Below are 27,506 nucleotides of genomic sequence, written 5' to 3' on the forward strand. Positions count from 1 at the left end.
ACTATGTGAATGTCCTTGAGCGGCCCAGCCATAGCCTGGGCTTGAACCCAATCAAACATTTCTGGGGAAACCTGAACATGTCTGCCAGACCCCATCCAAGCTGACAGAGCTTGAAAGGTGAAGAAGTGAGGAGAAGAATGGCAGATTACTGCTGATGTGCAAAGCTTTGTCGTATCATACCTAAAAAGACTTGCGGCTGTAAAAGGTGCTTCAACTAAGTACTGCGTTAAGAATATGAATACTTATGCAATCTACTTCGCAAGGCACTGTAATTTTTTTATTTTAGGAAATGAACGATTTTTTTGCTAGATAAGATGCTTATTCCTCGTCTGGGATCATGTAGAGCCCTTTGAAGCTGCGCTGAAACTTAGATTTGGACCCTCATCCTGTTGATCCCCATTGAAGTCCACTATATAGAGAAAAATCCTGGAATGTTTTGCTCAAAAAACTGATGAAAGAAAGACATGAACATCTTGGATGACATGGGGGTGAGTAAATTATCAGGACATTTTCATTCTAGAAGTGAACTAATTCATTAACACACCAGGAAATATGCACATTCACTTGAAATATTTCTTGAAATTATGTCAAAATACAAAACCAATATACTGAACAAATGCCCGTAGGTGTATATGTGAGTAGAAGACAGATGATTTTGCTCAAAGTAGGCCATTACCAAGTTACTTGTGTCAGCGCTTCACTGCTCTTCCTGTTTCTCAACCACCAGCAGGGGGCAATGTTTTGAGGATACTTTTCATTGGATGAATGCTAAAACAAGATTTCAGGATCTTTTGCATTCATTGCTAATTCAAGGGTTTTCCTGTTTAAAAGTTTCTATTTGGTATTTATTTATTGAATTTGTGGAATAAAACCATGGTTAGAGATTAAATTAATAAAAGTTGCAGCCCAAACAAAGCAGTTCCAAATTCAAGAGGCTTTGATAGGCCACAAACAAGGAATCACAAACAAAATAACATTGCAACAAGCGCCACCACAGATTACCAGAAATATCTCAGGCCTTAGCAGAAGTTGGGGGTGTTAGGTGTGTCTGAGAGTGATAGTGAGACAAACTTCCTCCTCATACGATGGTGAAAGAACATTGGCCAACCTTCGCTTTAGAGGAAGAGAAGTGGCGCTGTGAGAGAAGAGAGAGCAGAGTTATCAAAACCCACACAGTCTTCATGTCCCGTGTCAGCGTTCGATGAAAGGTGATGATTCTGACCTTCAGCTGGGCTGGATGGACTAAATGCTGGATGATAACACGAACACGGTCTCTTGCGAGCTGCTGGTTCATCAGTCGAGGACTAGATGGAGGAGGTAGCAGGGACGGCACAGTTGAGGCAACCTAAAGTTCAGGGTGAGTTACATCAGGCTTTGAGGAAAATGTGTTTTTATTGTAGCCAATCCAGCCGCAGCTTTAAGCTGCATATGTGTTTATATGGCTTTGTTCTCTTTCTTTGCATGTGCGTGCTTGCGTTTGTGTTGCATGCAATGATCAGTGCATGATCAGAGCACTTCCTGTCTTGTCCATTTTGCCTCTGTACGAAGTTGCATGGCAAGGAAGTTTTCATGTGCGGGACATTTTGACAAATGTACAAAATTACCACATCTTGGCGTGACTTGTGACTTATTTCCACATGTTAAAAAAGTACATTTTGCACAAAAAGAGGTTATTTTTGCCACAGTGTATTGGGATTTTTAAAATTAATTTAGATTATTTTGTATATATTTTTCCTTTTTTTTAATTTAGAAGTTCTCATAAAACATACAAGTTGATTAAGTCCAGGATGTGGAAATAAACCTCAATAAGACCTCAGTGGGAGGAAGTCACATGCACTGGTTTCAAATAATTTGCGATAGGTGCAATGCTGCTCTTTCAACCACTTCAAGTGTCATTTAACATTATCCGTTTGAAAGAAATATTAAAACATTCAGTATAACAACTAACAGATTAACGTGCCAACTGACAACGTAACCACAGTGCCATCCATGAGACGACTTTGACATCCGGTGGGTAATTTTTGTTAAAACAAAATGGAGATGAAAAAAAAACCCTTATTCCATACAGCCGAACTAATCTCTTCATCAAAAACAAGTCCTTATTGTCCCTGTAGCAGAGCATGTTACCAAACCTAGACAGGATGCGGTTGACCTAAATGGAGCATGTTAGAGAAGAAGAGAAAGAGAGATTGACTGTGACACTTTCTTTGTAAGTGCAGCATATGGTGGCACATCGCATGTTCAGAGCCATATTTACAGCACTGCAGATGTGCATTTAAAAGTTAAGAGAGTTCATGTTAAGTAAAAACTCAGAAAAGCATGTTTAGACTTTACATATGTAATTGCAAATGATTCGCGCAAGGTGATCTAACAGTGCTATTAATATTATTGTGCAGATGAGTCTGGCTTACATTTGCTGCTTTATCTTTTCTGCATTTGTCACCAAATGTCTGTGTGAACTTCAGTAGTGTGACTTCCTGTCCTGATGTAAAATGCACATTACAGCAAGTCATTAATTTTTTTTACTCTAGTTTTAGGTTCCAGGTCCTGGAAGTGTTTACGTAAAACTTCATATACTTTAACCACAATCAATAACCTTTTTCACAAAGAAGTGCTGTCATATTTTAACTTGTCTTATATTACACTGTCCATCTTACCCTGTTGTTTCACAGTATCAAAACAGCACCAACAAGCTGATATTGATTCTCATGGCAGCTATTGTAGTAAAAAGGCAGTTAAATGGTTAAGACACGAATGTATAGATGGTTTGGAGCTCACAGCGCAGATAGTGTGACCCATTAAATATAACTATAAAAAAATAATAATAGTAGTAATAATAGTATTATTGCACTTATTTTTTAAATAAAACATTAAACAAAACAATAAAGTGTGATAATGCTATTTTATTTTTTAAAAGTGAGTATTAAATAAAAATGCAGTTATTTTATTGTACATTTAATATATTATTTTAATATATATATTAATATATATTTTAATATGTATATTACTAAATATATATATATTATTTATAAATTATGTATAATTTTCAACATTTTCAAACCTAAAATCAGCAAGCTTTTATGTTGGCGTGGTGTTGGTGAGTAAGTATGTGAGTGAAGCACGTCAATGAATAAAATGTCACCGTTTTGTGTTTTGCTCTGAAACTGACAGAGCATAGCCTAGATTTGTGCTTTCAGTTCAAATGAAAGTCTTGTCCACCTTATTTTTTCCTGTAAGAACGGGTGCGGCCATTTGTAAATTTAATGGATCTGGATTCCGGTCTCATCTGCATCCAGCTATTTTTAGCTGTACAAATTAATTCTGAATGGTTTGTAGTGCAAGCAGTTTTTACTGCATGTTGTTATTCTTCTGATTATGTGGTAAATCATATGGGTACCCAAATGATGGTCTGAACTTATTTACCCATTGCATTTTTTATTTTGGTCATGCATGCGCACATGTGCACCATTTATGTGCACCCCTGGATCGTGTTACACAAATGTATTTGATGGAAGGACTTTATTTCTATTTAAACACTCAAATAAAACTTGTATTTTATTTTTAATCGGTGTAAATTGACTGAATGGCGGTTGTAATAATGAATCAAAAAAATCAAATGCAACATCATGACCTGTCATGTTCTTCTGTTTCAGATGGTGGTACCCCAGTCCGGCACTCAGAAACCAAGCGTTACAGTGAGATATTGCGCGATTTTGACGCTAACTTGGATCTGTCATTAACATGCTCGTACGTAGACCTTTACACTTTGTTGTGAAATATCAGTCTTAAAAAAAAGAACAGCGTTTTAGTGCCACGTTAAAAAATATTTTAAAAATCTTTAGATTTATCTTGATTTCGTAATCAAATGCAGTAATCAGATTAAGATTACGAAATTAAAGTCGTAATATTTTGAGAAAAAAAATCACAATTTTGACTTTATTCTCAAATTATTTCAACTTTATTTTCTAGATATTTCAAACTTCATTCTCATAATTTTGGCTTTATTCTCGTAATTTTTACTTAATTCTCAAAGTATTTTGACTTTATTCTCATATTGCTACAATTTTATTCTTGTAATTTTGACTTTTCTCAAAATATTTTGACTTTATTCTTGTATCTCTATGACTTCATTCTCGTAGTTTTAAAATATTTTGACTTTATTCTCATATTGCTATGCTATTATTCTCGTAATTTTGACTTTTTCTCAAAATATTTAGACTTTTTCTTGTATTGCTACTTTATTCCTGTAATTATTACTTTTTTCTCAAAATATTTCAACTTTATTCTCGTATCGCTACAACTTTATTCTTGTAATTTTTACTTTTCTCTCAAAATATTTAGACTTTTTTCTCATATTGCTATGACTTTGTTCTTGTAATTTTGATTTTATTCTCAAAATATTGCTACGAATGTTTCCTTGTAATTTGCAATTATTCTCAAAATATTGTATTGCAACGACTTTATTCCGGTTTTTAACGTGGCACTAAAACATCGGCCTAAAAAATAAAGGGTCCAAAAGAGTTTTTTTTTTTTTTTGCAGTGATGCCATAGAAAAACTATTTTGTTTTCCTCAAAGAACAGTTCTTAAAAGAACCATTTATTTCTTACTGTGAAGAACATTTTAATAATCAAAAAAATCTTTCTCCACTATACAGAATGTTAAATCTCATTATGGAACCATACATGCCAATAACGAACCTTTATTTTTAAGAGCATAAAAATAGTTTGAATAAATGAAATATCAGCTCTGTTTTGGCTCTGTGAGCATGGCTTCATTTTTAATATCTTTGTGTTGGTTGATTTGATTTCTCAGGACTGTGGATGAGCTGCTCCTAGAAGCAGACTCTCTGTCTTTAACAGACACTTCAGCAGACACCACGCTGAACGCTGATCTGGACGATATTACAGTGAGACATGATTGATGAATTATTGCTCCCACTCTTTTTCTCATATACTCATGCTCATACTTCTTGATACTTTTGGGTTCAACAATCTCTCTCAAGCAATGCGGTTTACAGTGAATATTAAAAGCTGTGTGTTTTTTAGGGTGAAGATGTGGAGTCCCTGAAGATCTGCCGTGAGGAGGAGGAAAAAGACGGAAGCGTAACTGGTAATTCTTTTTAAGAACATTGTTTGCTTGGTTGATGTTTAGAAGAAGACTAACAGGGGCAAAATATTAATGAGATTTGCACAAACAGTTTGTTGAATGAATATCATACATCTAGCTGGGTTCATGGTGGTTCATTGATTCAATCATGTGGACATAGACAGCAAAGACTGATATCTGAGAGGAGCAAAGCAAAGCAAAAGTGACTGATTCGGTCCGGAGGCATCATGTCATGCCACTAAATCTCTCTTCTTCAACCTGCACTGTTTACAGGTAATTAGCCACATGGACTAATTGCCCCTCGCTAACAAGATTAGCACCGGACGGGGGTTAGAGTGCAGATTAAAGCAGCAAACAGCTGCTCTCTGTTTTTCCCGCTGATCCATCTCTCTGAAAACTGTAGAACTGTAGCGTAGTATTTCCGTGTTAGCATTAGAACTGTAATCTTTATATAAAATTAGAGTTGAAAGAAATATATAGATATGAAATATAAATTATACAGAAGAGAACAGTAAACAAAGATAAAATGAGACTATTTTGACTATGTGATTGTTGTGCTGTATTGAATATATACTGAGGTCATCGTCCTTGGCTAGACCTGCTTGTCCTGTGAGCATGTAGCTGTTTGGTAGCTGAGATTAGGGATTACGTTAACACTTAAAGTTTAAATAAAACATCCATACAGTCACCTTCGAGATGATACCTTGGCTGGTGCTCACAGAGCACGTCACCTTCATTACTCACACCTGAGAGAGACTGCAGTATCAACTATATATTCTTAGCCTAGTTCAAACCCCCACTGTGAGATCTGATCAGCCTAATGGACGGACTAAGCAGAGACATTTCATGATGTCTCTGGATAAAACCATGAGTTTATTGTCTTGTATCCTGTTAAACGTCATATTACATTATATATGTTTGTTTTAAATTGTTAATTAACAAATGGCTAGATTGACAAGTGTGTGTGGTTTAATCTCACAAAGAATTGTCCATAATTCACCCCAGTATTAAAAGTAAGTAGTATGATAAGTAGAATAATTTATATTTTGCTTTACAAATTAAATAATGTATCAATTATTTTGCCTTTTTTCCACATCACGGTAATAAGAATGAGATTCTTTGCATCATAGTAATGAGAATGAAACTTTTCATGTTTTCATGTGTCATAAAGAGAATGGCGGGGGTTGCATAAGGGAAACAAAAAATTTGATTGATTACACATCATGTTAATGAGAATGACCTTTTTTTAACATTAAGGTAATGTCAATATGTTTTTTTCACATAACAGTAATGAGAATGAGATTTTTTTTACATCGCAGCAATGACAATGAGATTTTTTCGCATAACGGCAATGAGAATTAGACTTTTTTTTTACATCGCCGCAATGACAATGAGGTTTTTTCACATAACGGTAATGAAAATAAGATTTTTTTACATCACTGCAATGACAATCAGTTTTTTTCACATAACAGTAATGAGAATTAGAGTTTTTTTTACATCACAGCAATGACAATGAGATTTTTTCACATAACGGTAATGAGAATGAGATTTTTTTACATCGCTGCAATGACAATGAGTTTTTTTTCGCGTAACAGTAATGAGAATGAGATTTTTTTACAGCGCTGCAATGACAATGAGATTTTTTCGCATAACATTCATGGGAAGGAGATTTTTTTTTACATTGCAGCAATGACAATGAGTTTTTTTCACATAACGGTAATGGGAATAAGATTTTTTTACATCACTGCAATGACAGAGGGTTTTTTTTCGTAACAGTAATGAGAATGAGATTTTTTTACAGCGCTGCAATGACAATGAGATTTTTTCGCATAACATTCATGGGAAAGAGTTTTTTTTTACATTGCAGCAATGACAATGAAATTTTTTGCATAACGGCAGTGGGAATGATATTTTTTTTTACATTGCAGCAATGACAATGAGTTTTTTTCGCGTAACAGTAATGAAAATGAGATTTTTTACAGCGCAGCAATGACAATGAGATTTTTTTGCATAACGGTAATGAGAATGAGATTGTTTTTTTTACATCGCAGCAATGACAGTGAGATTTTTTTCGCATAACAGTAATGAGAATGAGACTTTTTTACATCGCAGCAATGACAATGAGATTTTTTTTCGCATAACGGCAATAGGAATGAGATTTTTTTTTACTTTGCAGCAATGACAATGTGTTTTTTTCATGTAACGGTAATGTGAATGAGATTTTTTTAACATCAAGGTATTGACAATAAGATTTTTTTTGCATCACAGTAATGAGGATGAGATTTTTTCACATCATGGTAATAAAAATTGCATTTTTTTACATCACAGTAATGACAATGATATTTTTTTCATGTCATGGTAATGTGAATGAGATTTTTCACATCACAGTAATGACAATGATAGTTTTTTTTTTTTGCATAATGGTAATGAGAATGAGTTTTTTTTAACATTAAGGTAATGACAATGAGATTTTTTCTCACATTGCATAACGCGTTTTTTGCATCAGGGTAGAAAGAATTACATTATGCGTCATGGTAGTGAGAATGATTTTTTTCACATTATGTAAAGAAAATAAAATTTTACATCACAGTAATGATAATGAGATTTTTTTCGCATCACAGTAACACGAATGATACTTTTTACATTGCACTAACGAGAATGAGTTTTTTTTGCATCAGGGTGAGAATAATTAGATTAATTATGCATCATCGTAATAAGAATGAGACTTTACCGCATCACAGTAATGAGAATGAGATTTTTTTTACATCACAGTAATAAGAATGAGGTTTTTCACATTGCATAATGAGAATGAGGTTCTTTGCATCAGGATAAAAAGAATTAGATTAATTATGCATCATGGTACTGAGAATGAGATTTCTGCATCATAGTAATGACAATGAGATTTTTTTGACATCACGACAATGTGAATTAGATTTTGGTATGCATCATGGCAATGAGTATTAGATCTTGTTGTATTGCAGTGTCACAATACAAAATAAAAAAACAGGCTTAATTGTTTATACAATACATAACTATTAGAGAAGCTAAAAGATAGAAAGAGTGTTTAGGAGAGCGTAAAGTAATGATAAGACACTGATATCCTTATATCAGAAAGTCAACCCCACCCTAATCTAAAGACCATCACTCTACAGTCTGCTACTGTCCTGGATTACTTCCCCTCCCCTCTGCACCAAACATGCACACAAACATACATAAGCGTTAACATGACAAGACAAGAAGTAAAGCAAGAGAGAACCTGGATAGAGACATTCCAACACATATTGAAGGGATGATGGAGAAAATTCACGTTCTTAGTTCTGATGTTTTGATCAGATCAGATTTTTAGCATTTAATGGACGGGGAGGAGACAGCAGACAGAGGGAGGGTGAACTGTCTCAGTCTCTGTGAAATCCTCACGCACTCACTGCTGAGTCCTAAAGCCTCATGGACACTACTGAGCAAGCTCAAGAGTTCTCTATACACGAATCTTGCATGGATATTGAATTACCAGTCTGGAATATTGTGGTGGAGAGTCGCAGAGATTTGAGTTTTCCTATGGACTATCATAGATGTTATGATTCGGTGCTTGTTTACGACATCTTTAGCAGACATTTGGAGAAGGATGCCTTACTGCATTGTTTATAACAATTAAGTTGGTTTTTTGGCAGAAGTCTATGTTGCAATTTTGGGCATGTGCTGCATCAATTCAACATTTTCCAAAGCTTTGCCTTTACTTAAGATACAGGAGATTTATCCTGTATAGTACCAGCTGACAGGATCATTAAAGCTGGTTGAGGACAAGCCTCTGTCAGTCCCGAACGGGACTTAGCTTACATAGAGTAAGGCATGCACACGATCCGTTGATGCTGATGTATTCCCCCTCAGCCCAGGATGCCGACCTGAGCCTATGTCGCTGCGAGGGTGGCGTGGAGCTCGCCCTGCAGTACGCCAAAATGTGGTGCCGCTATGCCAAAGACTTGCTGACCTGGATGGACAAAAGAATCAGCCTGGGTGAGTGTTTTAAATGTAGTCTTTGATTACATGAACTACTCAAATAGTCATAGAGGAACATACATCCACTATCACAAAAATATAGAAAACTAAAATTAGAGTCACGTTTTTGATGTGCTGACACATTATGTTTAGATATGTAGATTTTTTGCCAGTAATTATAGATTATAACTAGGTCTATAAGAATAGCCAAACCTCTTCCTGGAAACCGAGTAAGAGTCTAAAATTGGATCTCTGAGAGTGTGAGTTGTGCTAAACAACACCTGTAATAGGATGAAGTAACCCGTCGTCCCTCACAGCGCCTTCTAGTGGTTACTTCAAGTGTTTAATGCCTTTACACCCAAGACTGAGACAAACTACTAGCCGATTTTTAGGGCCACAACACAAGAATAAAGACGTGTCATGTGTCATCATAAAAGCCTATTTTAACAGAAGCAGAAATACTGTGTATTTTTGCTATTAACTATAGCCAGAGAAATCAGAGATAGTACTTAAGCTCAAAATATGAAACTGAGCCAAGGCCATGCGTCAGTAATAATGAATGAACAGAACAGGGAAAGCATACAGTACATTACCACTGTAATTCATGAGTCGATGTGGGATTCCTGGAATCAGTGAATATCCTATTTTCCATTGAGCTGTAATGCTAGTGGGTGGGTTATGTCACCTAATATCCGCTCACAGTTGTATTGATATTTTGACACTCTCTGTGTCCATCGATACAGATGCAAACTATTTGTATCGGTCAGTCGTATTTTCACCTCTTTCTTCTATGATTTGGAGCATTATGTGATTATGAAAAGCATGTTGTTTGTTTACAGAGCAAGAGTTTGCAAAGAGTATTATGAGAGCAGCAGATGCAGCCAAGTCATGCGTTGCTCAACAGGTAAAAAATGTGTGTGTGTCTATGCAAAAGGTGTAATGAGTTTCATCAGCTATTTTTCAATGTGAACTTTTAAAAACCTCTATAAAACATGTATACATAAGTGACCCAGGACCACAAAACCAGTCATAAGTAACACGGGTATATTTTAGCAGTAGTCAGAAATTCATTGTATGGGTCAAAATGATAGATTTTTCTGTTATGCCAAAAATCATTAGGATATTAAGTAAAAATCTAAAGAGATATTTTGTAAATTTCCTACCATAAATATAAACACTTGATTTATGATTAGTAATATGCATTGCTAAGAACGTCATTTGAACAACTTTAAAGGCGTTTTTCTTGTATCTCGGCCAAATATTGGCCTATCCTAATAAACCATATATCAACGGAAAGCTTATTCATTTAGCTTTCAATTTCAATTCCATAGCATTCTGTGATGAACATAACCATTAAAAAAAGTTGGGAATAAAATGGCTCACTCTTTTGTATTGCTAAGGCAGATTTTATAGTTAGAATGTTTTATATATAAATGTATATTCTAAATACACACAATTATTGTATTGCTATAAATATTTTAAGTCAAGTCACAAAATATTTTTTCAGGCACTGATCAATTTTGTGATTTTGCTTCCATAACTTGACTTCTTTCAGACTAGTGATGAAAGCATCCAAAATACACATTTACGTTTTTGTTTTTTTAAATTAATCTATTTGTGTCCGTAGATAACAATACATATCTTTTTTTTTCTCAAAATGAGTTTTCTTTCTCCTGCACTGAGCCAGAAATCTCTATTTTTACATTTTTATTCCTTTCTCTGTATTCTAAAGAGGTTTTTTTTTTTTTTTCATATATAATTTGCCTGATTTATATTTTAATTCATATTTTGGTTTTACTCCTAAAAACATTGTTAATTTTTTTTTTTTGGCTGTTGACTGTATTTTCTGGGGGGGGGAAGATATCCAGAATCCACTCTGTAAAAACGTTAACTCTTAGATATCAACAAAAGTTTTCTGGTAATGTATGTTTATATAATTAGATAATGCCTCATTTCCAATTTTAATTGTAAAACTTTACAATAAGGTTCATTAGTTAACATGAGGTAACCACTTTAGTTAACATGAACTAAGAATGAAGAATACTTCCACAGCGTTTAATTAATTAATAATGTTAATTTCAGCATTTACTGATGCATTATTAAAATCTGAAGTTGTGTTATATAACATTACTTAATGGAATGTAAACATGAACTAACAATGAACGGCTGTATTTTCGTTAACTAATATTAACAAAGATTAATAAACACTGTAATAAATGTATTGTTCATTGTTCGTTACATAAACTAATGTTAACAAATGACACCTTATTATAAAGTGTTACCATTTTAAATAATAAACATTGAACTGGTTTATAATTTTATTTCATAATTGTATAGATCACCACAGTTTTAAACAAGAAATAATTCACAAAAAAACAATACACATAAAAGTAACAAAAATAGATAAGAAATGGTTAATAAAAGAAAGAAATCAAAGTTCAAAAGACTTGTGACTTTCATGTAACAAAAAGAGAAAATAAATACAGTTTAAAAAAGCCCGGGTATCCCTGAGCAAACACCGTAATGTAACTGTTTGTTTTCCTGTTGCGTAAGAAACGTGTTGTTTGCTGTCAGACTTAATGCATGTGTTTGGACGCACTCCACAGGACATGATGCCTCTGCAGAACATCTATGCACAGACTCTGGAACATGATATCAAAACCAGCACATCAGCCAAACAAACTGCTGAAACCATTCAACAGCGCTGTTACCAGGTGCTACATTCATCCGAACAACATTTATAACCAATGCAAGAAATCTGAAAAATATATAGCTGAAACCAGACGTTTACATACACCTTGCAGAATCTATTATTTTACCAAATAATAATAATACAATAATGCATGTTATTTTTTATTTAGTACTGACCTGAATAAGATATTTCACATAAAATACATTTACATATAGTCCACTATAGCTCACTTATGCTCCTCAAGGAAACACAATGCATTAAGAGGGGGGTGAAAACTTTTGGAATTTGAAGATCGGGGTAAATTTCACTTATTTTGTCTTCTGGGAAACATGTAAGTAGCTTCTGAAGGGCAGTACTAAATGAAAAAAAATGATGATATTTAGGCAAAATAAGAAAAATGTACACATCTTCATTCTGTTCAAAAGTTTTCACCCCCTGGCTCTTAATGCATTGTTTTTCCTTCTGAACCTTCAGTGAGTGTTTGAACCTTCTGTAATAGTTGCATATGAGTCCCTCAGTTGTCCAATACAGGGTTCAAATACACAAAAATGTTGAAAAACCGAAGAAGTATTTTTTTGAAGTACAGCGGGCAGTTTAACTGTTCAAGACAAACAAGGAGCCCATGAACAACTATCACTAAACCAAAAAACTGTGGATCATTCAGGTAACAACACAGTATTAAGAATCAAGCGTATGTAAACTTTTGAACAGGGTCATTTTTAGAAGTTCAGCTATTATTTTCTCTTGTGGACTATATGTAAACATCTTGTATGGGAAATATCTTACTCAGGTCAGTACTAAATAAAAAAACAACATGCATTTTGTATGATCCCTTTATTTTGATAAAATAATTAACATTTTGCAGATTCTGCAAGGTCTATGTAAACTTCTGGTTTATGTAACTTGTGGGCTTATGCTATCTATCCCACAGGCTCTCTCAGCCAAGAGGAACGAAATTGACAAGTGGCGACGGGAATTCAAAGAGCAGTGGTCAAAAGAGCAGAAGAGGATGGTCAGTTAATACTGCTGAGTTTGATAATGTGTGTATAACTGCTGCGGTCAGCTTTTCCAGTAATGCGACTGATAATGTTTCGTGCTTTAGAATGATGCAGTGTCTGCGCTGAAGAGAGCAAGACAGCAATACCTGCAGCGCTGTGAGGAGCTGGAGAAGGCCAAAGCCATGACAGCCAAAGCTGAAGAGGATACAGGGGGTTACAAGACCCTGGACAAGAGGAGAAAGTCAAGAGATGACGCCCAAGCTAAGGTCAGCTTGAGTATATGGCTTGTTGTATCAGTTCAAATCAACACAAAAGTACTCAAAGTATATCAAGACAAAAAATGTTAGAAAATATATTATTATGATCAATGTATTTGAATTGTAACCTAAACATTTCAGTGAGACTATTTTGGAGTATTCATCTCTTCGCTACAATATTTATCACTGTGCTTTGCTGCCGTGCAGGTTACAGAGACTGAGATACTGTACAGACAGTGTGTGTGTGAGGCGAACAACCATCAACAGGAGCTGGAGAAGGTGAAACGTACAATCATTGTTCACATTCGCAAGCTCATCTGTCAAGGAGACACTGTGCTAAAAGAGGTTGGTTCACCTTTAGAGACACATAAAAGAAATCACCAGTAAATAAGACTGCTATATCTAGAGGCTGAAATATTAAGTGACCACTCAGAATACTCTAGTAACTGCATAGTGACAAACTTTTGTACAGGAAAACTGTGATCCTGGACCACAAAACCAGTCATAAGGGTCAGTTTTTTGAAACTGAGATGTATGCATCATCTGAAAACTGAATAAATAAGCTTTCCATTGATGTATGGTTTGTTATATGTGACAATATTTGGCTGAGATACAACTATTTGAAATCTGGAATTTGAAATCTGAAAGTGCAAAAAAATCTAAATTTTGAGAAAATCGCCTTTTAAGTTATCCAGATTAAGTTCTTAGCAATACATATTACTAATCAAAAATTACGCTTTGATATATTTACGGTAGGAAATTTACAAAATATCTTCATGGAACATGATCTTTACTTAATATCCTAATGATTTTTGGCATAATTTTGACCCATCCAATGCATTTTTGGCTGTTGCTACAAATATACCTGTGCTACTTAGGGCTGGTTTTGTGGTCCAGGGTCACAGTTTTCATTACTTTATTTACATTCATCCATGGATTCTTGATCAAGTCTCTGTCTTATTCTTTTTCTATCAGGCAACGGTGAACATGTTTTATTTCCAGCGGCAGCAGACTGAGCCGGTTCCAGTGGCCTACCAGAACTTAGAGCTGACCTGCAGGCCCTGTGAACCAGGTGAACCCTACCTGCACTACATCCTGGGAAAGCACCTGCCCGAACAACCTTTCCAGAACTTCATATTTCAAGAGTTCATCCCTCAAAACAAGAGGTGAGGAGGATACACAAGACTAACTTATAAAATGCCTAGAATCAGTAAGATTTGTATTGTTTTTTTATTTAAAAAATAAATGCTTTCAATAAAAAATAGGTGTTATATTAATGAAAAATTAAATTACAAAACAGTTATTTTAAATTGTAAAATTTCACAGTGTTATAGTTTTTACCGTATTTTTATTCAAATACAAGCAGCCTAAAATGGAAATTCTGTCATTAATTAATCACCCACATGTCGACATTCGTTCATCTTCAGAACACAAATTAAGATATTTTTGATGAAATACGAGAGCTTTCTCACCCTGCATAGACAGCAACATACCTGACATGTTCAAGGCCCAGAAAGGCAGTAAGGACATTGTTAAAATAGTCCATGTGACAACAGTGGTTCAGCTGCAATGTTATGAAGCTACGAGAATACTTTTTGTGTAGAAAGAGAAGAAACCATTAAAGCTGATTAAAGTGTTCCATAAAGTCGTTTATATTTTCTTTGCACACAAAATGTATTCTTGTAACTTTATAAAATTAAGTTTAAGAACCGCCAATGGACTATTTTATCGATGTCCTCACTACCTTTCTGGGTCTTGAATGTGTCAGTTGTGTTGCTGTCTATGCAGGATCAGAAAGCTCTTGGATTTCATTAAAAATATTTTAATTTGTGTTCTGAAGATGAACGAAGGTCTTACGGGTTTGGAACGGCATGAGAGTAATTAATGACAGAATTTTTATTTTTGGGTAAACTATCTCTTTAAGTCCTATCTAACTTATTCTTATCACACAACTAGTGTTATTCATTAACATGGAAACATACACTTGTTTTTGTTTTTTGTCTTTTCTTTCTTTTTGAGATTAGCTACAGTAGGTTTTTCATTGTAACAGATTAGTGTTGCACAATATACCGGTGCTTAAAAAGTATTGTGATACCCTGCTTTGAAAAACGGTACGATTCCGCATTTTACTAGTACCGGTATTTTAAGAATGTATTTTAATAAGAGCCGTATTTCTGCGTGTCTGTGTTAGTGAATGGCGCAGACGGGCTGTTTTGTTTACTACACACATACGCGTGGCGCTCGCAGTATTTTCAGCCTCTGCCACCTCAATAAATGAGTACATGAACACATGAACATTATCTCTAGAACTGCTCTGAGAGTCACTGAATAAGCATTTTACAGTTTCTTTTGCGGAAAACTATTGTCATATAATGAAGACCCTAAAGGTGTTCACCGCAACCCATCAAAAAATAAGTTTAGTTTAACTTGACAGTCAGAAATATATTAATATATTACTTAATGTAAAGATAATACTACTGCTAATAATAAATATTATTAAAACAATGTTTAAGGAATATTTACCAGAAAAAAAATATTTACCAAAATTTATTTACCAGAAAATTGTAAATACACAGTATTTCTAAAAAAAAATAAGAATAATAAAATAAAATTAATTCTTTTCCAAATCTAATTCCAATTTATAAATTAATTAGACATGCTTTTGATTAAAAAAATGTAATGAAAATGAATGGAAAACAGAGATTCACCAACAAAACTGAATTTGAGAAAAATAGAAAAATAATAAAACGTATTTCATAAGGCCTTAAAAACATGTAATTTTTGTTAAACTTTTAATAAATTGCTGTTATATTCTGCAAGTTTCATGATTTCAATTAATTAAACATGCGTTTTGATAAATATCTTTATGTATCCCTTAAAATGGAGTCTAGAAAAATTAAAATGGAATTCAGGAAAAAATAAAACAGATTTCATAGGGCCCTCTTTATTTCATTTGTGTCATTGTTTTATTGCAGTTGTCCTTTAGTTTGTTACTTGCATCTAGGTTCTTATTATTAATAACAAAGATAAAATAACAAAAAATGACATAATATAAATTGTTGTTGTGAAATAAATATATCATGAAAGCTAACTTACCAATATAGCCAAGATCTCTACATATCTGTAGGCATGGTAGTTGTTCACCATAATCCTGTGTAGTGGCACTGGCATGTGATTATTATTATTATTATTATATTATTATTATTTTTTCAGAGGGGATGAAATGCCTTGTTTTAATACATAAAATAACTATGATCTCTGTTTGGATCATCTATTATTCAATTACTTTTCCTGTTCTATGTTTTTTTCGTAGTACTGGTTCAGTAGTATTGTGATATTTTAGTCAGGTATTGTATCGAAGGCAAAATTTTGGTACCGTGACAACACTATAACAGATATTAGCTTTACTTTTAATGACTGCATGGGTTGCTTGCTAAAGACCAGTGAAGCTTATTGTGAACAGAACTGAATTGCCTGCAATCTCAGTCGACTAAAGCTCACTTCAAATGCAACCATATTATTTGAGCTGGATTTTTGTATATCAATTAAACAGCTTTTTATCCCTTTACTTTAGCAGATCCCCACCAACAGGTCGACGTAAACAAAGCGCAGCTCCAAATTACCATCAAGATTCATATGTGCTACCGGAGGAACTGAAACACAGCAGCAGTTTAGTAGAAGGACGTATGTTACCTCCTACACATTTTCTTACATACAGTGGTGGCCAAAATGATTAGAACGCTAGTATTTTCACCAGCTACAAAATGGTTTTAAGTCAAATATTTCTATCTTTTGCTGTAGGAAATATCAGTTTACATTTGTGTTTGGATTGTTTGGAAATTTAAACTATATATTTCCTACAGCAAAAGATAGAAATAACTGACAACTGAATACTAGCGTTCTAATAATTTTGGCCACATGTATAACTCATCCAGATGAAGTGCACTTGAACATTTTCATGTGATTTGTTCATGTACAGGACGTCCCGGCCACAGCGACAGAGACAGCACTGGAGGAAGTCTTGAATCACTGTCCAGTCCAGGTAGGGAAAATCTCTTATAAACTTATGAAGCAACTGTCCCATCTGGAAATAGATTAGTGATATGTCTCCTCTCTGAAGCTTATGGGAACCGTAAACTGCCCAAGGCCTCCTCCACGGGAACCATGTCTTCAGATGATCTTGATGAGAAAGACACTCTTCAAGAAGCAGGTACTGTATGAGATGCTTTTTTTCTGCATTTCTATATCTGACAATGCAGCTGTTGACTCTTCTTCATGTGTGTGCAGAAAGCGAAGAGGGTTTGTCTGACAGTAACGGAATGACATGCAAACCGCGAAATGCATCACGTGCCGCACTCACCCACAGACTGAAGAAAATGAAGAGCAAGATGGTCAAGTGTAAGCAATGTGACAATTACATCCTAGTCAACGGGATTGAGTGCGAAGAGGTGAGTGTCAGAAAAGCGTCTGTAGCTTTATGTTTAAAGAACTAAGCAGCAACTTTAAGGCAACACACTTTAACCATATTTCATAGACAATAGATGTAAATGACATCTAAAGAAAAAGTACTCTTAGGTTTAACTAATTGCATTTAATACAAATTATACTTAAAATATACAATAGAAATACAAAATATGATACATCAAATTTACTTCCTTTCTTACAAATGAAACTAAAATGCAATATGTGACCCTGGACCACAAAACCTTAAGTAGCACGAGTATATTTGTAGCGATAGCCAAAAATACATTAAATGGGTCAAAATAATAGATTTTTCTTTTATGCCAAAAATCATTAGGATATTAAGTAAAGATCCATGAAGATATTTTGTAAGTTTCCTACCGTATATATATCAAAACTTAATTTTTGATTAGTGTGCATTGTTGTGCATTGCTAAGAACTTCATCTGGGCAACTTTAAAGGCGATTTTCTCAATATTTTGATTTATTTGTACCCTCAGATTCCAGATTTTTAAATAGTTGTATCTCAATCAAATACTGTCCTATCCTAACAAGGACAATCCAAATATTGTCCTATCCTAGCTTATTTTTTAGTCATTTTTTTACATTTCCAGACTCAAGGTCCATTAGCAAGAAACACACAATACAACACAATGGTCCTGGGTCACATATAGATCTGTATATAGAGCATAGATATATTGTAAGTCATTGATTACTATTATAAAAAGCCAAATATTTGGAATTAATTTGGTATATTTGAAAGTGTAAGATTACTAATCAAAAATTAGGATAAATAAAATAAATTATATTTGAAACTGACATTGAAACCTTGCAGTTTCTACAGAATCATATCATTAAATAACAACCTTAGAGCTAATGATAGGTCTGTTTAAAAAAGGTTCATACATTATCCTTAAAAACCTGTTTTCAATAGAGATTTTTTACAAATATTGTGCTATAGACATTTAGACATTTAACCTTAGTTCTGTTTACTTCTGGTGATGTATTTTAGGTAGCTTTATATGACCAAGCATCTAAATGACTAGTTCATAAATGAGAAGAGCTTTTTATTTGACTCCGCACTGGTCAGAATGTGGCATGCTGACAGTTGCTCCTCTTTTGCCAGTGTGGCCTTGCAGTCCACAGGAAGTGCCTGGAGGTGTGCCAGATAGAGTGTGAGCACAGGAGAGGCTTCATCTTTGGGATGGAGTTTTCCATGCTGCCCAGAGAGAGCCAAGACTCTGTGCCCTTCGTTGTCCTTCGCTGCACCGAAGAGATTGAGAGCAGGGCTCTCGGAGTCCAGGTAGGAACTCAGTACATTGATCTTGTGATGTTACGAATACATGATGGTGCTTGATAAAGTCACGATGAAATAAAAGTAGTGGCAGATCTTTTACACAATTACATTGTATTGATATGTAGGCCTCGAGTATGGACAGGACAACAGATGGCAAAGGCCACGCAAACTTTCTTCATAAAATAAAATAACCTAATTGTCTTCGATCTCTCGTTCTTTTTCTCTATATCTAGGGAGTTTACAGAATCAGTGGATCCAAACCTCGCATTCTGAAGTTATGTCAGGCCTTTGAAATCCAGAAAGACCAAGTTGACCTTAGTGACCTCTCACCGCACGACATCACCTCTGTACTCAAGCATTTCTTCAAAGAGGTAAAAACACACACACACAAAAGTACAATGTAAGTAGTTGAAGTAAAACAAAATCTAGACTTTAATAACTTCCTCATTACCTAAAACCACAGCCATAATCATGTCTGGAACATTTACATGATTCAGTATGATTCAGAATGATGCATATGTAATGCAGCGCAGGAATGTCAAATATTGGGGGGATATAATTTGGCCATTTCTATTTAGTGGGGTGGCTTGTCCTCCTCAGTGTATATTGTGGTTACGACCCAGCTTAAAACATATAATATAACAGCTGTCTTTCTCTTTCACAGCTTCCAGAGCCGTTACTCACATTTGACCTTTACAACGACTTCATCAATGTGGGTAAGGAGATTCAGAGGCTTAGTGAAAAGGACCATGCTGCCGAGACTGCTGGGATTGTGGAGAGCATTGTGGTCAAACTCAAAGAGCTCACTGGACGACTGCCTTTATGTAACTACAACACGGTGCAGCACATGATGGCCCACTTGAACAGGTAACAGGTCCCAGCGTTTTCTAGGACCCATTTCTCAATATTTAGGTAACTTTTTCAAATCAAAAAGACTATGGGAGGTGCTATTATTTTGATGATGTCAAATGGTTGCATTCGGTGAGCTACTGATGCTACACAACTCTGAAAATAAAATACTGATACGATGACCACAGCTACTGAAAGAGCTTATAGGCTGCATTGGATATAAGCGTAGGCTTACACCAAATACCGTACCATCAATTTTTCCCCATAAGAAGTCTAAACGCCTCCGGATATTGAGTGAAATCATTGCTGAGAAACTCCTTCAGCTGCGGCGTCATGACAAGCGTGAGCATGTTTACATCCTGCCAGTATGGCATCTAGTGTTTCTTGTCTCTGCCATTTGTGTAAGCTCTTTCAGTAGCTGTGCTCTACTAAAAGCCTCAAAGGCATCAGGGCTAAAGTGGAGAGAACAAAGACGTGGGTCTTTAGGAAGTTTTATTCATCCACAGGCATCTTCCTGTTCTTTTCTCCTCTTGAAACTGAAAGTGACAACTTATTGTCAAGTATGGTGACCCACACTCGAAATTGATCCTCTGCATTTAACCCATTACGAGTGCACACACACAGCAGTGGGCAGCCATTGCAACCAGCGACCTTTGGGTTACAAGCCCGACTCTCTAACCATCAGGCCATGACTGCCTTCTTATCACTAGGGTAGTAGTGAAGACTTATATCACTTCTCTTGTTGCCCTTCAAATGAAAATTACAACCAAATGCTGCACAATGTGGCATCGTATCAGTATATTATTTTTATTTTATTTTTATAACAGGTAGCGCCAGTAGCTTACCGAGTGCCAATGTTGTGAATTTTTTAAATAACGTAAATCTTTTATGGGTTTTCTACTACGTATTTCAGTAAGAGACATCGTTTATGTTATATTAAGCCATACAAGTCTTAATACTGAGGTTTTACTTTAAAGGAGAAGTTCACTTCCAGAACAACAATTTACAAATAATGTACTCACCCCTTGTCATCCAAGATGTTCATGTCTTTCTTTCTTCAGTCGTAAAGGAATTATGTTTTTTGAGGAAAACATTTCAGCATTTTTCTCCATATAATTGACTGACATGGTGCACCGATTTTGAACTTCCAAAATGCAGTTTAAATGTGGTTTCAAACGATCCCAACTGTGGTTGTAAACATTCCCAGCCGAGAAAGTCTTATCTAGCATAACGATCTGTTATTTTAATAAAAATAATACAATTTATATACTTGTTAATGTCAAACACTCATCTTGTCTTACTCTGCCTGGACTGTTTTTGTTCCTGTTCATGACAGTTAGGGTATGTCGAAAAACTCCCATCTCATGTTCTCCCTCAACTTCCTACATCGCTGTTTTACCTTTTTTGTTAAGGGTGTTTGATCTTCTTTGCATGTTCACTTTGCAAATACTGGGTCGGTACTTCTGCAGCGATGTAGGATGATTTTTTAATTATTTTTGAAGTAGAGGGAGAAAATACAATTGGAGTTTTTCGACATACCCTAACTGTCTTGAACCAGAATACACAGAGTTCAGGGAGAGAAAGGTAAGACGAGCGTTTGAGATTAAAAAGTATTTAAATTTTTTTTAATGAAAATAACCGATCGTTTCGCTAGATAAGACCCTTCTTCCTTGGCTGGGATAATTTACAACTGCATTTGGGATCGTTTGAAGCCGCATTTAAACTGCCTGTGTGAAGAGTTTAGAAAAAGTGACCCAGGTATTGAGAAATTGATCCTAGGGATTGTAAAAAAAAATAAAATAAAATTTAAAGCTGCCACTCTTCTAAATAATTTAGTTCACTACTAATCCATCACTTTCTTCTCTTCAGGATTGCAGAACAGTATGAAGACAACAAGATGTCTCCAGGAAACCTGGGCATTGTGTTTGGCCCCACTCTCTTGCGGCCCCTGGTGTCAGGAGACGTGTCGATGATCGCTCTACTGGAAACCAGCTATCAGGCTCTTCTCGTGGAGTTCATGATCTCACACTATGACCAAGTATTCGGTCCTGCAACAAGATCCAGCACACCCCCACCACCGCCTCCCACAGCACCCCTCCCAGACACCCCACCCAGAGCCTCATGCCCCTTGTCTCCCGCCAGCAGTTCCTCTCAAGACCCTGGAGCCGCAGGCAAGGAACGTCCACGCTCACTGGAGGTAGGCAATAATAACTTCACACTTCACACAATCGGCAGCTCCACGCTAAGCCAAATAAACACAGGCCGTGCTTTAAGCCGACTGTCGTCATGGCGATGCTAAAAGCTCACCTCAGGTGGACGTGCCCGTGCGGGCGTCAGAGTTCATCTTGATCTGCTTGAGCCTCTCTTGCACCGCTTGGGCCTTAATTGTCCCGCCGTGCCCGTGGAAAGGCCTGGAGGGATTAAACGCTTTTTCTGTGAAGATTACTTTTGCTTGCCTGCGTGCTTGTGCTTATGTTAGAGCCTTACCCCTGTTGCTCTCTGCTTTAGCTCAAGTTGTTTACTACAGGGGAAAGCCTGGAGGATGCTAATAGTTATGTATTAGACTAGTCTCCTTTAACTAGAACAGTTAAACCACCTAAGAATTTCTCATTAGCAAGAACCGAAAGTTCAAAAGGTCAAAGTTTTCCTTCCACTTATTATGATTAGTAGTTAGCTGCAAATAGGTATAACAAATACCGTAGAAGTGAAGCAGCATATTTTAATATTACAAACACTGACCTGCATATATATATAATTTAGTAAATCTTATATAGAATTATATCGCTGTAAATCTGACATAACAAAAACAGTCCAATTAAAAAAGTTGAAAGAAGTCTTTTATGCTTAATAAAACTATTTATTTGATCTAAAATACAGTAAAAACAGTAATATTGTGAAATATTTTTGCGGCTTAAAATAACTGTTTTATATTTAAAGTATCATTTATTTCAGTGACACAAAGCTGAATTTTCAGCGTCATTACTCTGAAAACATTCTTCAGTGTCACACAGTCTTTCAGAAATCATTCTAATATGCTGATTTCTTGCGCAAGAAACATTTCTTAATAATGTCAATGTTTAAACCAGTTGTGCTGCTTAATATTTTTTTAATTATTTGATTAATCAGTGAATAGAAAGCTCAAATGATCAGTATTTATTTAAACTAGAAATCTTTCGTAACATTATAAGCATCTTTACAGTCACTTTAATGCTTTCTTTCTGAAAAAAGTGACTTGTAGTATACATTATTACTATTAGTAGTTTACATTATTAATCTTAATTGAAATTCACTAAAACTTTATTTACCAAATAATATTAAAATTAAACAAAAAATATATAATTTCTGCCTTGTTGGCTCTCAAGTCAACTTATACCCAGATTTTTTATCATTTTAACAGAATCGCACTATCAAGAGAGAATCAAGTGAGGGTTATATTTCTGACAAGTCATCATCCAATGAAGCAATGGACCAGCTGAGCCCAGAAGCCAATGAGAGAGCAGGTAGGCGGGCTTTAAAAGACATTGACTTTCAGTATGAGCTGGCTGCTTGCGCAAACTATTTGCTGTGTTTTTGTGGCATAATTTTCTTCCTGTTGTCATGAGCAAAGCTGTGTCTGTCAAACTTTGGTCCCACTTTATATTACATGGTCTTAACTACTATGTACTTACATTTAAATTAATCATTTGATACAATGCACTTTTAATGTGTATACATTGCACTTATATTTTAAAAATACCTGCATGTAAATACATCTGTAATTGATTAATGTAATTAAATTACACTGTTGACCCATCTACCCAACCTACCCACATCACCAAACCTGTCCCTAACCTTACCCAATAGCTTACCCAATAACCTTACCACGTCAATAGCAGCAAAAGTTTTTTGCAATACAATAAGAGCACAATAATTTCATTGTAATTTTTTAAATGTAAGTACATAGTAGTTAAGGCCACCTAATATAAAGTGGGACCCAAACCTTTGACTACTAAAGATGCTCAAATAAATGTTTTCTGTCTGAAAGATATAGTAAGACATATTTCAAAAGCATTTTGATTCTAATCTGTATGTACAGTTGAAGTCAAATGTTTACATACACCTTGCAGAATCTGCAAAATGTTAATTATTTCACCAAAATAAGAGGGATCATACAAAATGCATGTTATTTTTATTTAGTACTGACCTGAATAGGATATTTCATATAAAAGATGTTTATATATAGTCCACAAAAGAAAATAATAGTTGAATTTATAAAAACAAAAGTTTACACACACTTGATTTTTAATACTGTGTTGTTACCTGAATGATCCACAGCTGTGTATTTTGTTGTTGCTGTTTAGTGATAGATGTTCATGAGTCCCTTATGTATCCTGAACAGTTAAACTGTCTGCTGTTCTTCAGAAAAATCCCTAAGGTTTCACAAATTCATTGGTTTTTCAGCATTTTTGTGTATTTGAACCCTTTCCAACAATGACTGTATGAATTTGAGATCCATCTTTTCACACTGAGGACTCGTATGCAACTATTACAGAAGGTTCAAACTTATATAAACTATAAACTTTGTGAATTTAAAGATTTTTATAAACTTTGTAAATTTAACTTATTTGGTTTTCTTGGAAGCATGTAAGTATTATCTGTTGCCTCTGAAGGACAGTTCTAAATGGAAAAACAAATATAATATTTAGGCAAAATAAGAAGAATGTACACATCTTCATTCTGTTCAAAAGTTTACACCCCTGGCTCTTAATGCATCATTTTTCATTCTGAAGCTTCAGGTAGTGTTCGAACCTTCTGTAATAGTTACATAGAGTCTCTCAGTTGTCTTCAGTGTGAAAAGATGGATCATACAGTCATTGTTGGAAAGGGTTCAAATGCACAAAACATTTGGAAAACCAAAGAATTTGTGGGACCTGAATGATTTTTTCTGAAGAACAGCAGGCAGTTTAACTGTTCAGGACAAACAAGGGACTCATGAACAACTATCACTAAACAAAAAAAAACACAGCTGGGGATCATTTAGGTAATAACACAGTATTAGGAATCAAGTGGATGTAAACTTTTGAACAGGGTCATTTTTATTATTATTATTTTCTCTTGTGGACTATATGTAAACATCTTTTATGTGAAATATCTTATTCAGGTCAGTACTAAATAAAAAATACCAATCATTTTTTATTATCCCTTATATTTAACTAAAATAACTAACATTTTGCAGATTCTGCAAGGTGTATGTAAACTTTTGACTTCAACTATACTCCTTGATTAGAAAAACTAAATTAATCTAATGAAGTTGTTCTGTGATATTGTTGTTAATAAATGTCTGGTTTTGTTCTGTATCTCTGCTAGTCGTGGCTATGAGGGCGACAGCATCTCCTCAGGTGCATTTGGAGCAGGCTGCAGAAAGTCAATTACAAAATCAGTCGCGGGCTCACTTCAGCAGGCAGCCTGTGAAGTACCACAGGCAGGGTTCGACAGGAGTGCAATTACGCAAAACAGGCTCTCAGTCAATGGACGAGGACAATTCTGGGAGCAGGGAAAGACTTGCGTCAAGCATAGACAGCAGTCGCAGCTCCTCTCCCGAGCCCGAGACCCCAATGAAAACTCACAGCCGATTACACGAGAGCCCCGCCCCGCAGAACAAGACTGCATATACCCCTGAGAGTCAGACTGCACCTCATACAGGGGTAAAAAGGACTGTATCGGATGAGGGGGTTAAAGCAGTACCTTCTTCATTCAAAGAACATGTGGGGCTATTGGGAAAACAAAATACCAACCAATCCAACAACACCCTGGGAGGGAGAGAGCGCCTGATCCGATCCTTGAGGAGGCGTCCGATAGAGGAGAAAACGGCCCAAAAGGTTCTGTCCGGACTGAAGCTTAAACGCAGTGATTCAGGGAAGGGCGAGCAGCTCCATTTTGTTTGACAGTGACTGAAAAAGAAATGTTTACTTAACTCCTGGGGTTTCTTATAAGGATAGGTCACCCAAAAATTAACATTGTCAATAATTACTCACCCTCAAACCCGTACGGCCTTCGTTCTTCTTTAGAACACAAATTAAGGTATTTTTGATGAGAAAAAGAGAGGAAATTGTTACATAACGTTGTTATTTTTAAGGTTGAACCACTGATGTCACACGGACTATTTTAACAAGGTCCTTTACCTTTCTGGGCCTTGAACATGTCATTTGCACTGCTGTCTATGTAGGGTCAGAAAACTCTAGGATTTTATCAAAAATATCTTAATTTGTGTTCCAAAGATAAACAAAGGTCTTACGGGTTTGGAACGACATAAGGGTAAGTAATGACAGAATTTTCATTTTTGGGTGAACTATCCCTTTAAATTCACTGGAATACATCTTATTTACAGGCTGTAAAGTATTTTTAGTATGAACTGTACATTTTTAGTTTTCCTGCTTTGTGGCACATGACGTATGGTGCTGTTAAATCACAGTACAGATGGTAGTTTCCATTCGCACTGGAAATTTGGCACAGATTTACCTGTGTTTATTTGTGATACATAGACAGCCTGTCTTGTATAGATGTTGGATGCTGAATCATGACTCCTGTGGGATGAATATGCAATATATGGAAACAAAACAAAACAAACTTGGCTACTTGCTGTCTTCAGATTCTTTAAAACCTATTTTTAGTGTGTTTACATCCTTAACCAACAACCACGTCTGTTTTAGCATTTTAAATTTTATAAATGTAAATAACAATAATAATCTGTAATAGTTTAGTCCAATTTTGTCTAAGCTGTCCACCTTATTCTTCACCGCGGAAATACCCTTACGAAAATTAACCGTGGTTTTACTACAAATAAAACAAAACAAAAAACATGGTTATTTTAGTTAAACCATGATAACTACAAATAAACCATGGTCTTGCTACACTAACCATAGTTTAACCATGGTATTTGTAGTAAAACTATGGTTATACAAGTGCGCCAAAAACATGGTTACAACACTTTTACCATAATAAAACCATGGTTAATTTTGGTAAGGCTTCAGGTTTATTAGCAGCTATAGAGAGATAGCAAAAAGAATAACACAAAACTGTTTGCACTACAAACCAGTAGTTCATAATTAAGAATATACATTAAAATAATATGTTAAGACACACCAGTTTGAAATATAAGCAGCAAAGTCAGCTGCTTTGTACAGCTACAAATAGCTGAAAGCAGATGAGACCGGAAGCCGCACCCATAAAAAATATAAATGGCCGCTCCGCTCTTTTGGTAAAATTAAGGTGGATAGTATTTTACAATTATAATATTAATTTAGAATATTGAAATTATAGTTTGAAAGTTGGAAATGAGTTAATAGTTAAATTACAGTTCTAGGTTGCTGACTTGAAATGAAATTCGTCATCTTTTCCAATAATGAATCAAGAACGTATAATAATAATACAATTGTAATCAGTTATCGCAAACACCAGTGATTGGTCCATCCTGAAAACCGTTGAGGAAAGTAACACTTACAACGTGAGATCGCCGTAACCGTCGCCTCAGCAGCGGCCTGAACAATAACTTACATCTGAAAGCAAGAGTAACTGGACACTGAGGAGTCATTGAAATTAACAACACGCAGTGAGACGTTTTATTATTCTATTTATTATGAGGACAATTATTATTTAGAGCACATCAGGGTCTGACCACTTCATAGTGTTATGCGCAAACTGTCAATCTAACGTTAACGTTACCTGCTTATTATTTGTATTTCATGTTAACTTACTTCAGCCCACAGTTTAGCTTCAACCTTGGCCAAACGTACCACCTTGTAAGTTTATAGTAATCCTTCAGAACTTGATTAGCTTGTTCAGGTGTGTTTGATAAGTGTTAGAGCTAAGTTTTG

The 27,506-nt window shown here is 35.3% G+C and overlaps 1 protein-coding gene across 2 annotated transcripts; it reads left to right on the plus strand.

The window, feature by feature from the left end:
• Window positions 1–1,085: 1,085 nt before the first annotated feature.
• gmip (GEM interacting protein) lies at window positions 1,086–26,269 on the plus strand. 2 transcript variants are annotated; one of them, XM_051106316.1, is made up of 21 exons: window positions 1,086–1,357; window positions 3,654–3,747; window positions 4,814–4,907; window positions 5,047–5,110; window positions 8,993–9,118; window positions 9,940–10,004; window positions 11,707–11,814; window positions 12,724–12,804; window positions 12,895–13,056; window positions 13,255–13,392; window positions 14,023–14,213; window positions 16,622–16,731; window positions 17,027–17,089; window positions 17,168–17,257; window positions 17,335–17,495; window positions 18,634–18,810; window positions 19,038–19,175; window positions 19,469–19,671; window positions 21,523–21,850; window positions 23,051–23,153; window positions 25,000–26,269. In XM_051106316.1, the coding sequence occupies exons 1-21, from the start codon at window positions 1,309–1,311 to the stop codon at window positions 25,575–25,577; spliced, it is 3,123 nt and encodes a 1,040-aa protein (XP_050962273.1). In that variant the 5' UTR covers window positions 1,086–1,308; the 3' UTR covers window positions 25,578–26,269. The 2 variants fall into 2 exon arrangements, with proteins under 2 accessions (XP_050962273.1, XP_050962274.1); XM_051106317.1 differs by having other exon boundaries at window positions 16,625–16,731.
• Window positions 26,270–27,506: the final 1,237 nt, after the last annotated feature.

This window comes from Labeo rohita, chromosome 3 (genome assembly GCF_022985175.1).
Source record: "Labeo rohita strain BAU-BD-2019 chromosome 3, IGBB_LRoh.1.0, whole genome shotgun sequence".
Taxonomy (NCBI): domain Eukaryota; kingdom Metazoa; phylum Chordata; class Actinopteri; order Cypriniformes; family Cyprinidae; genus Labeo; species Labeo rohita.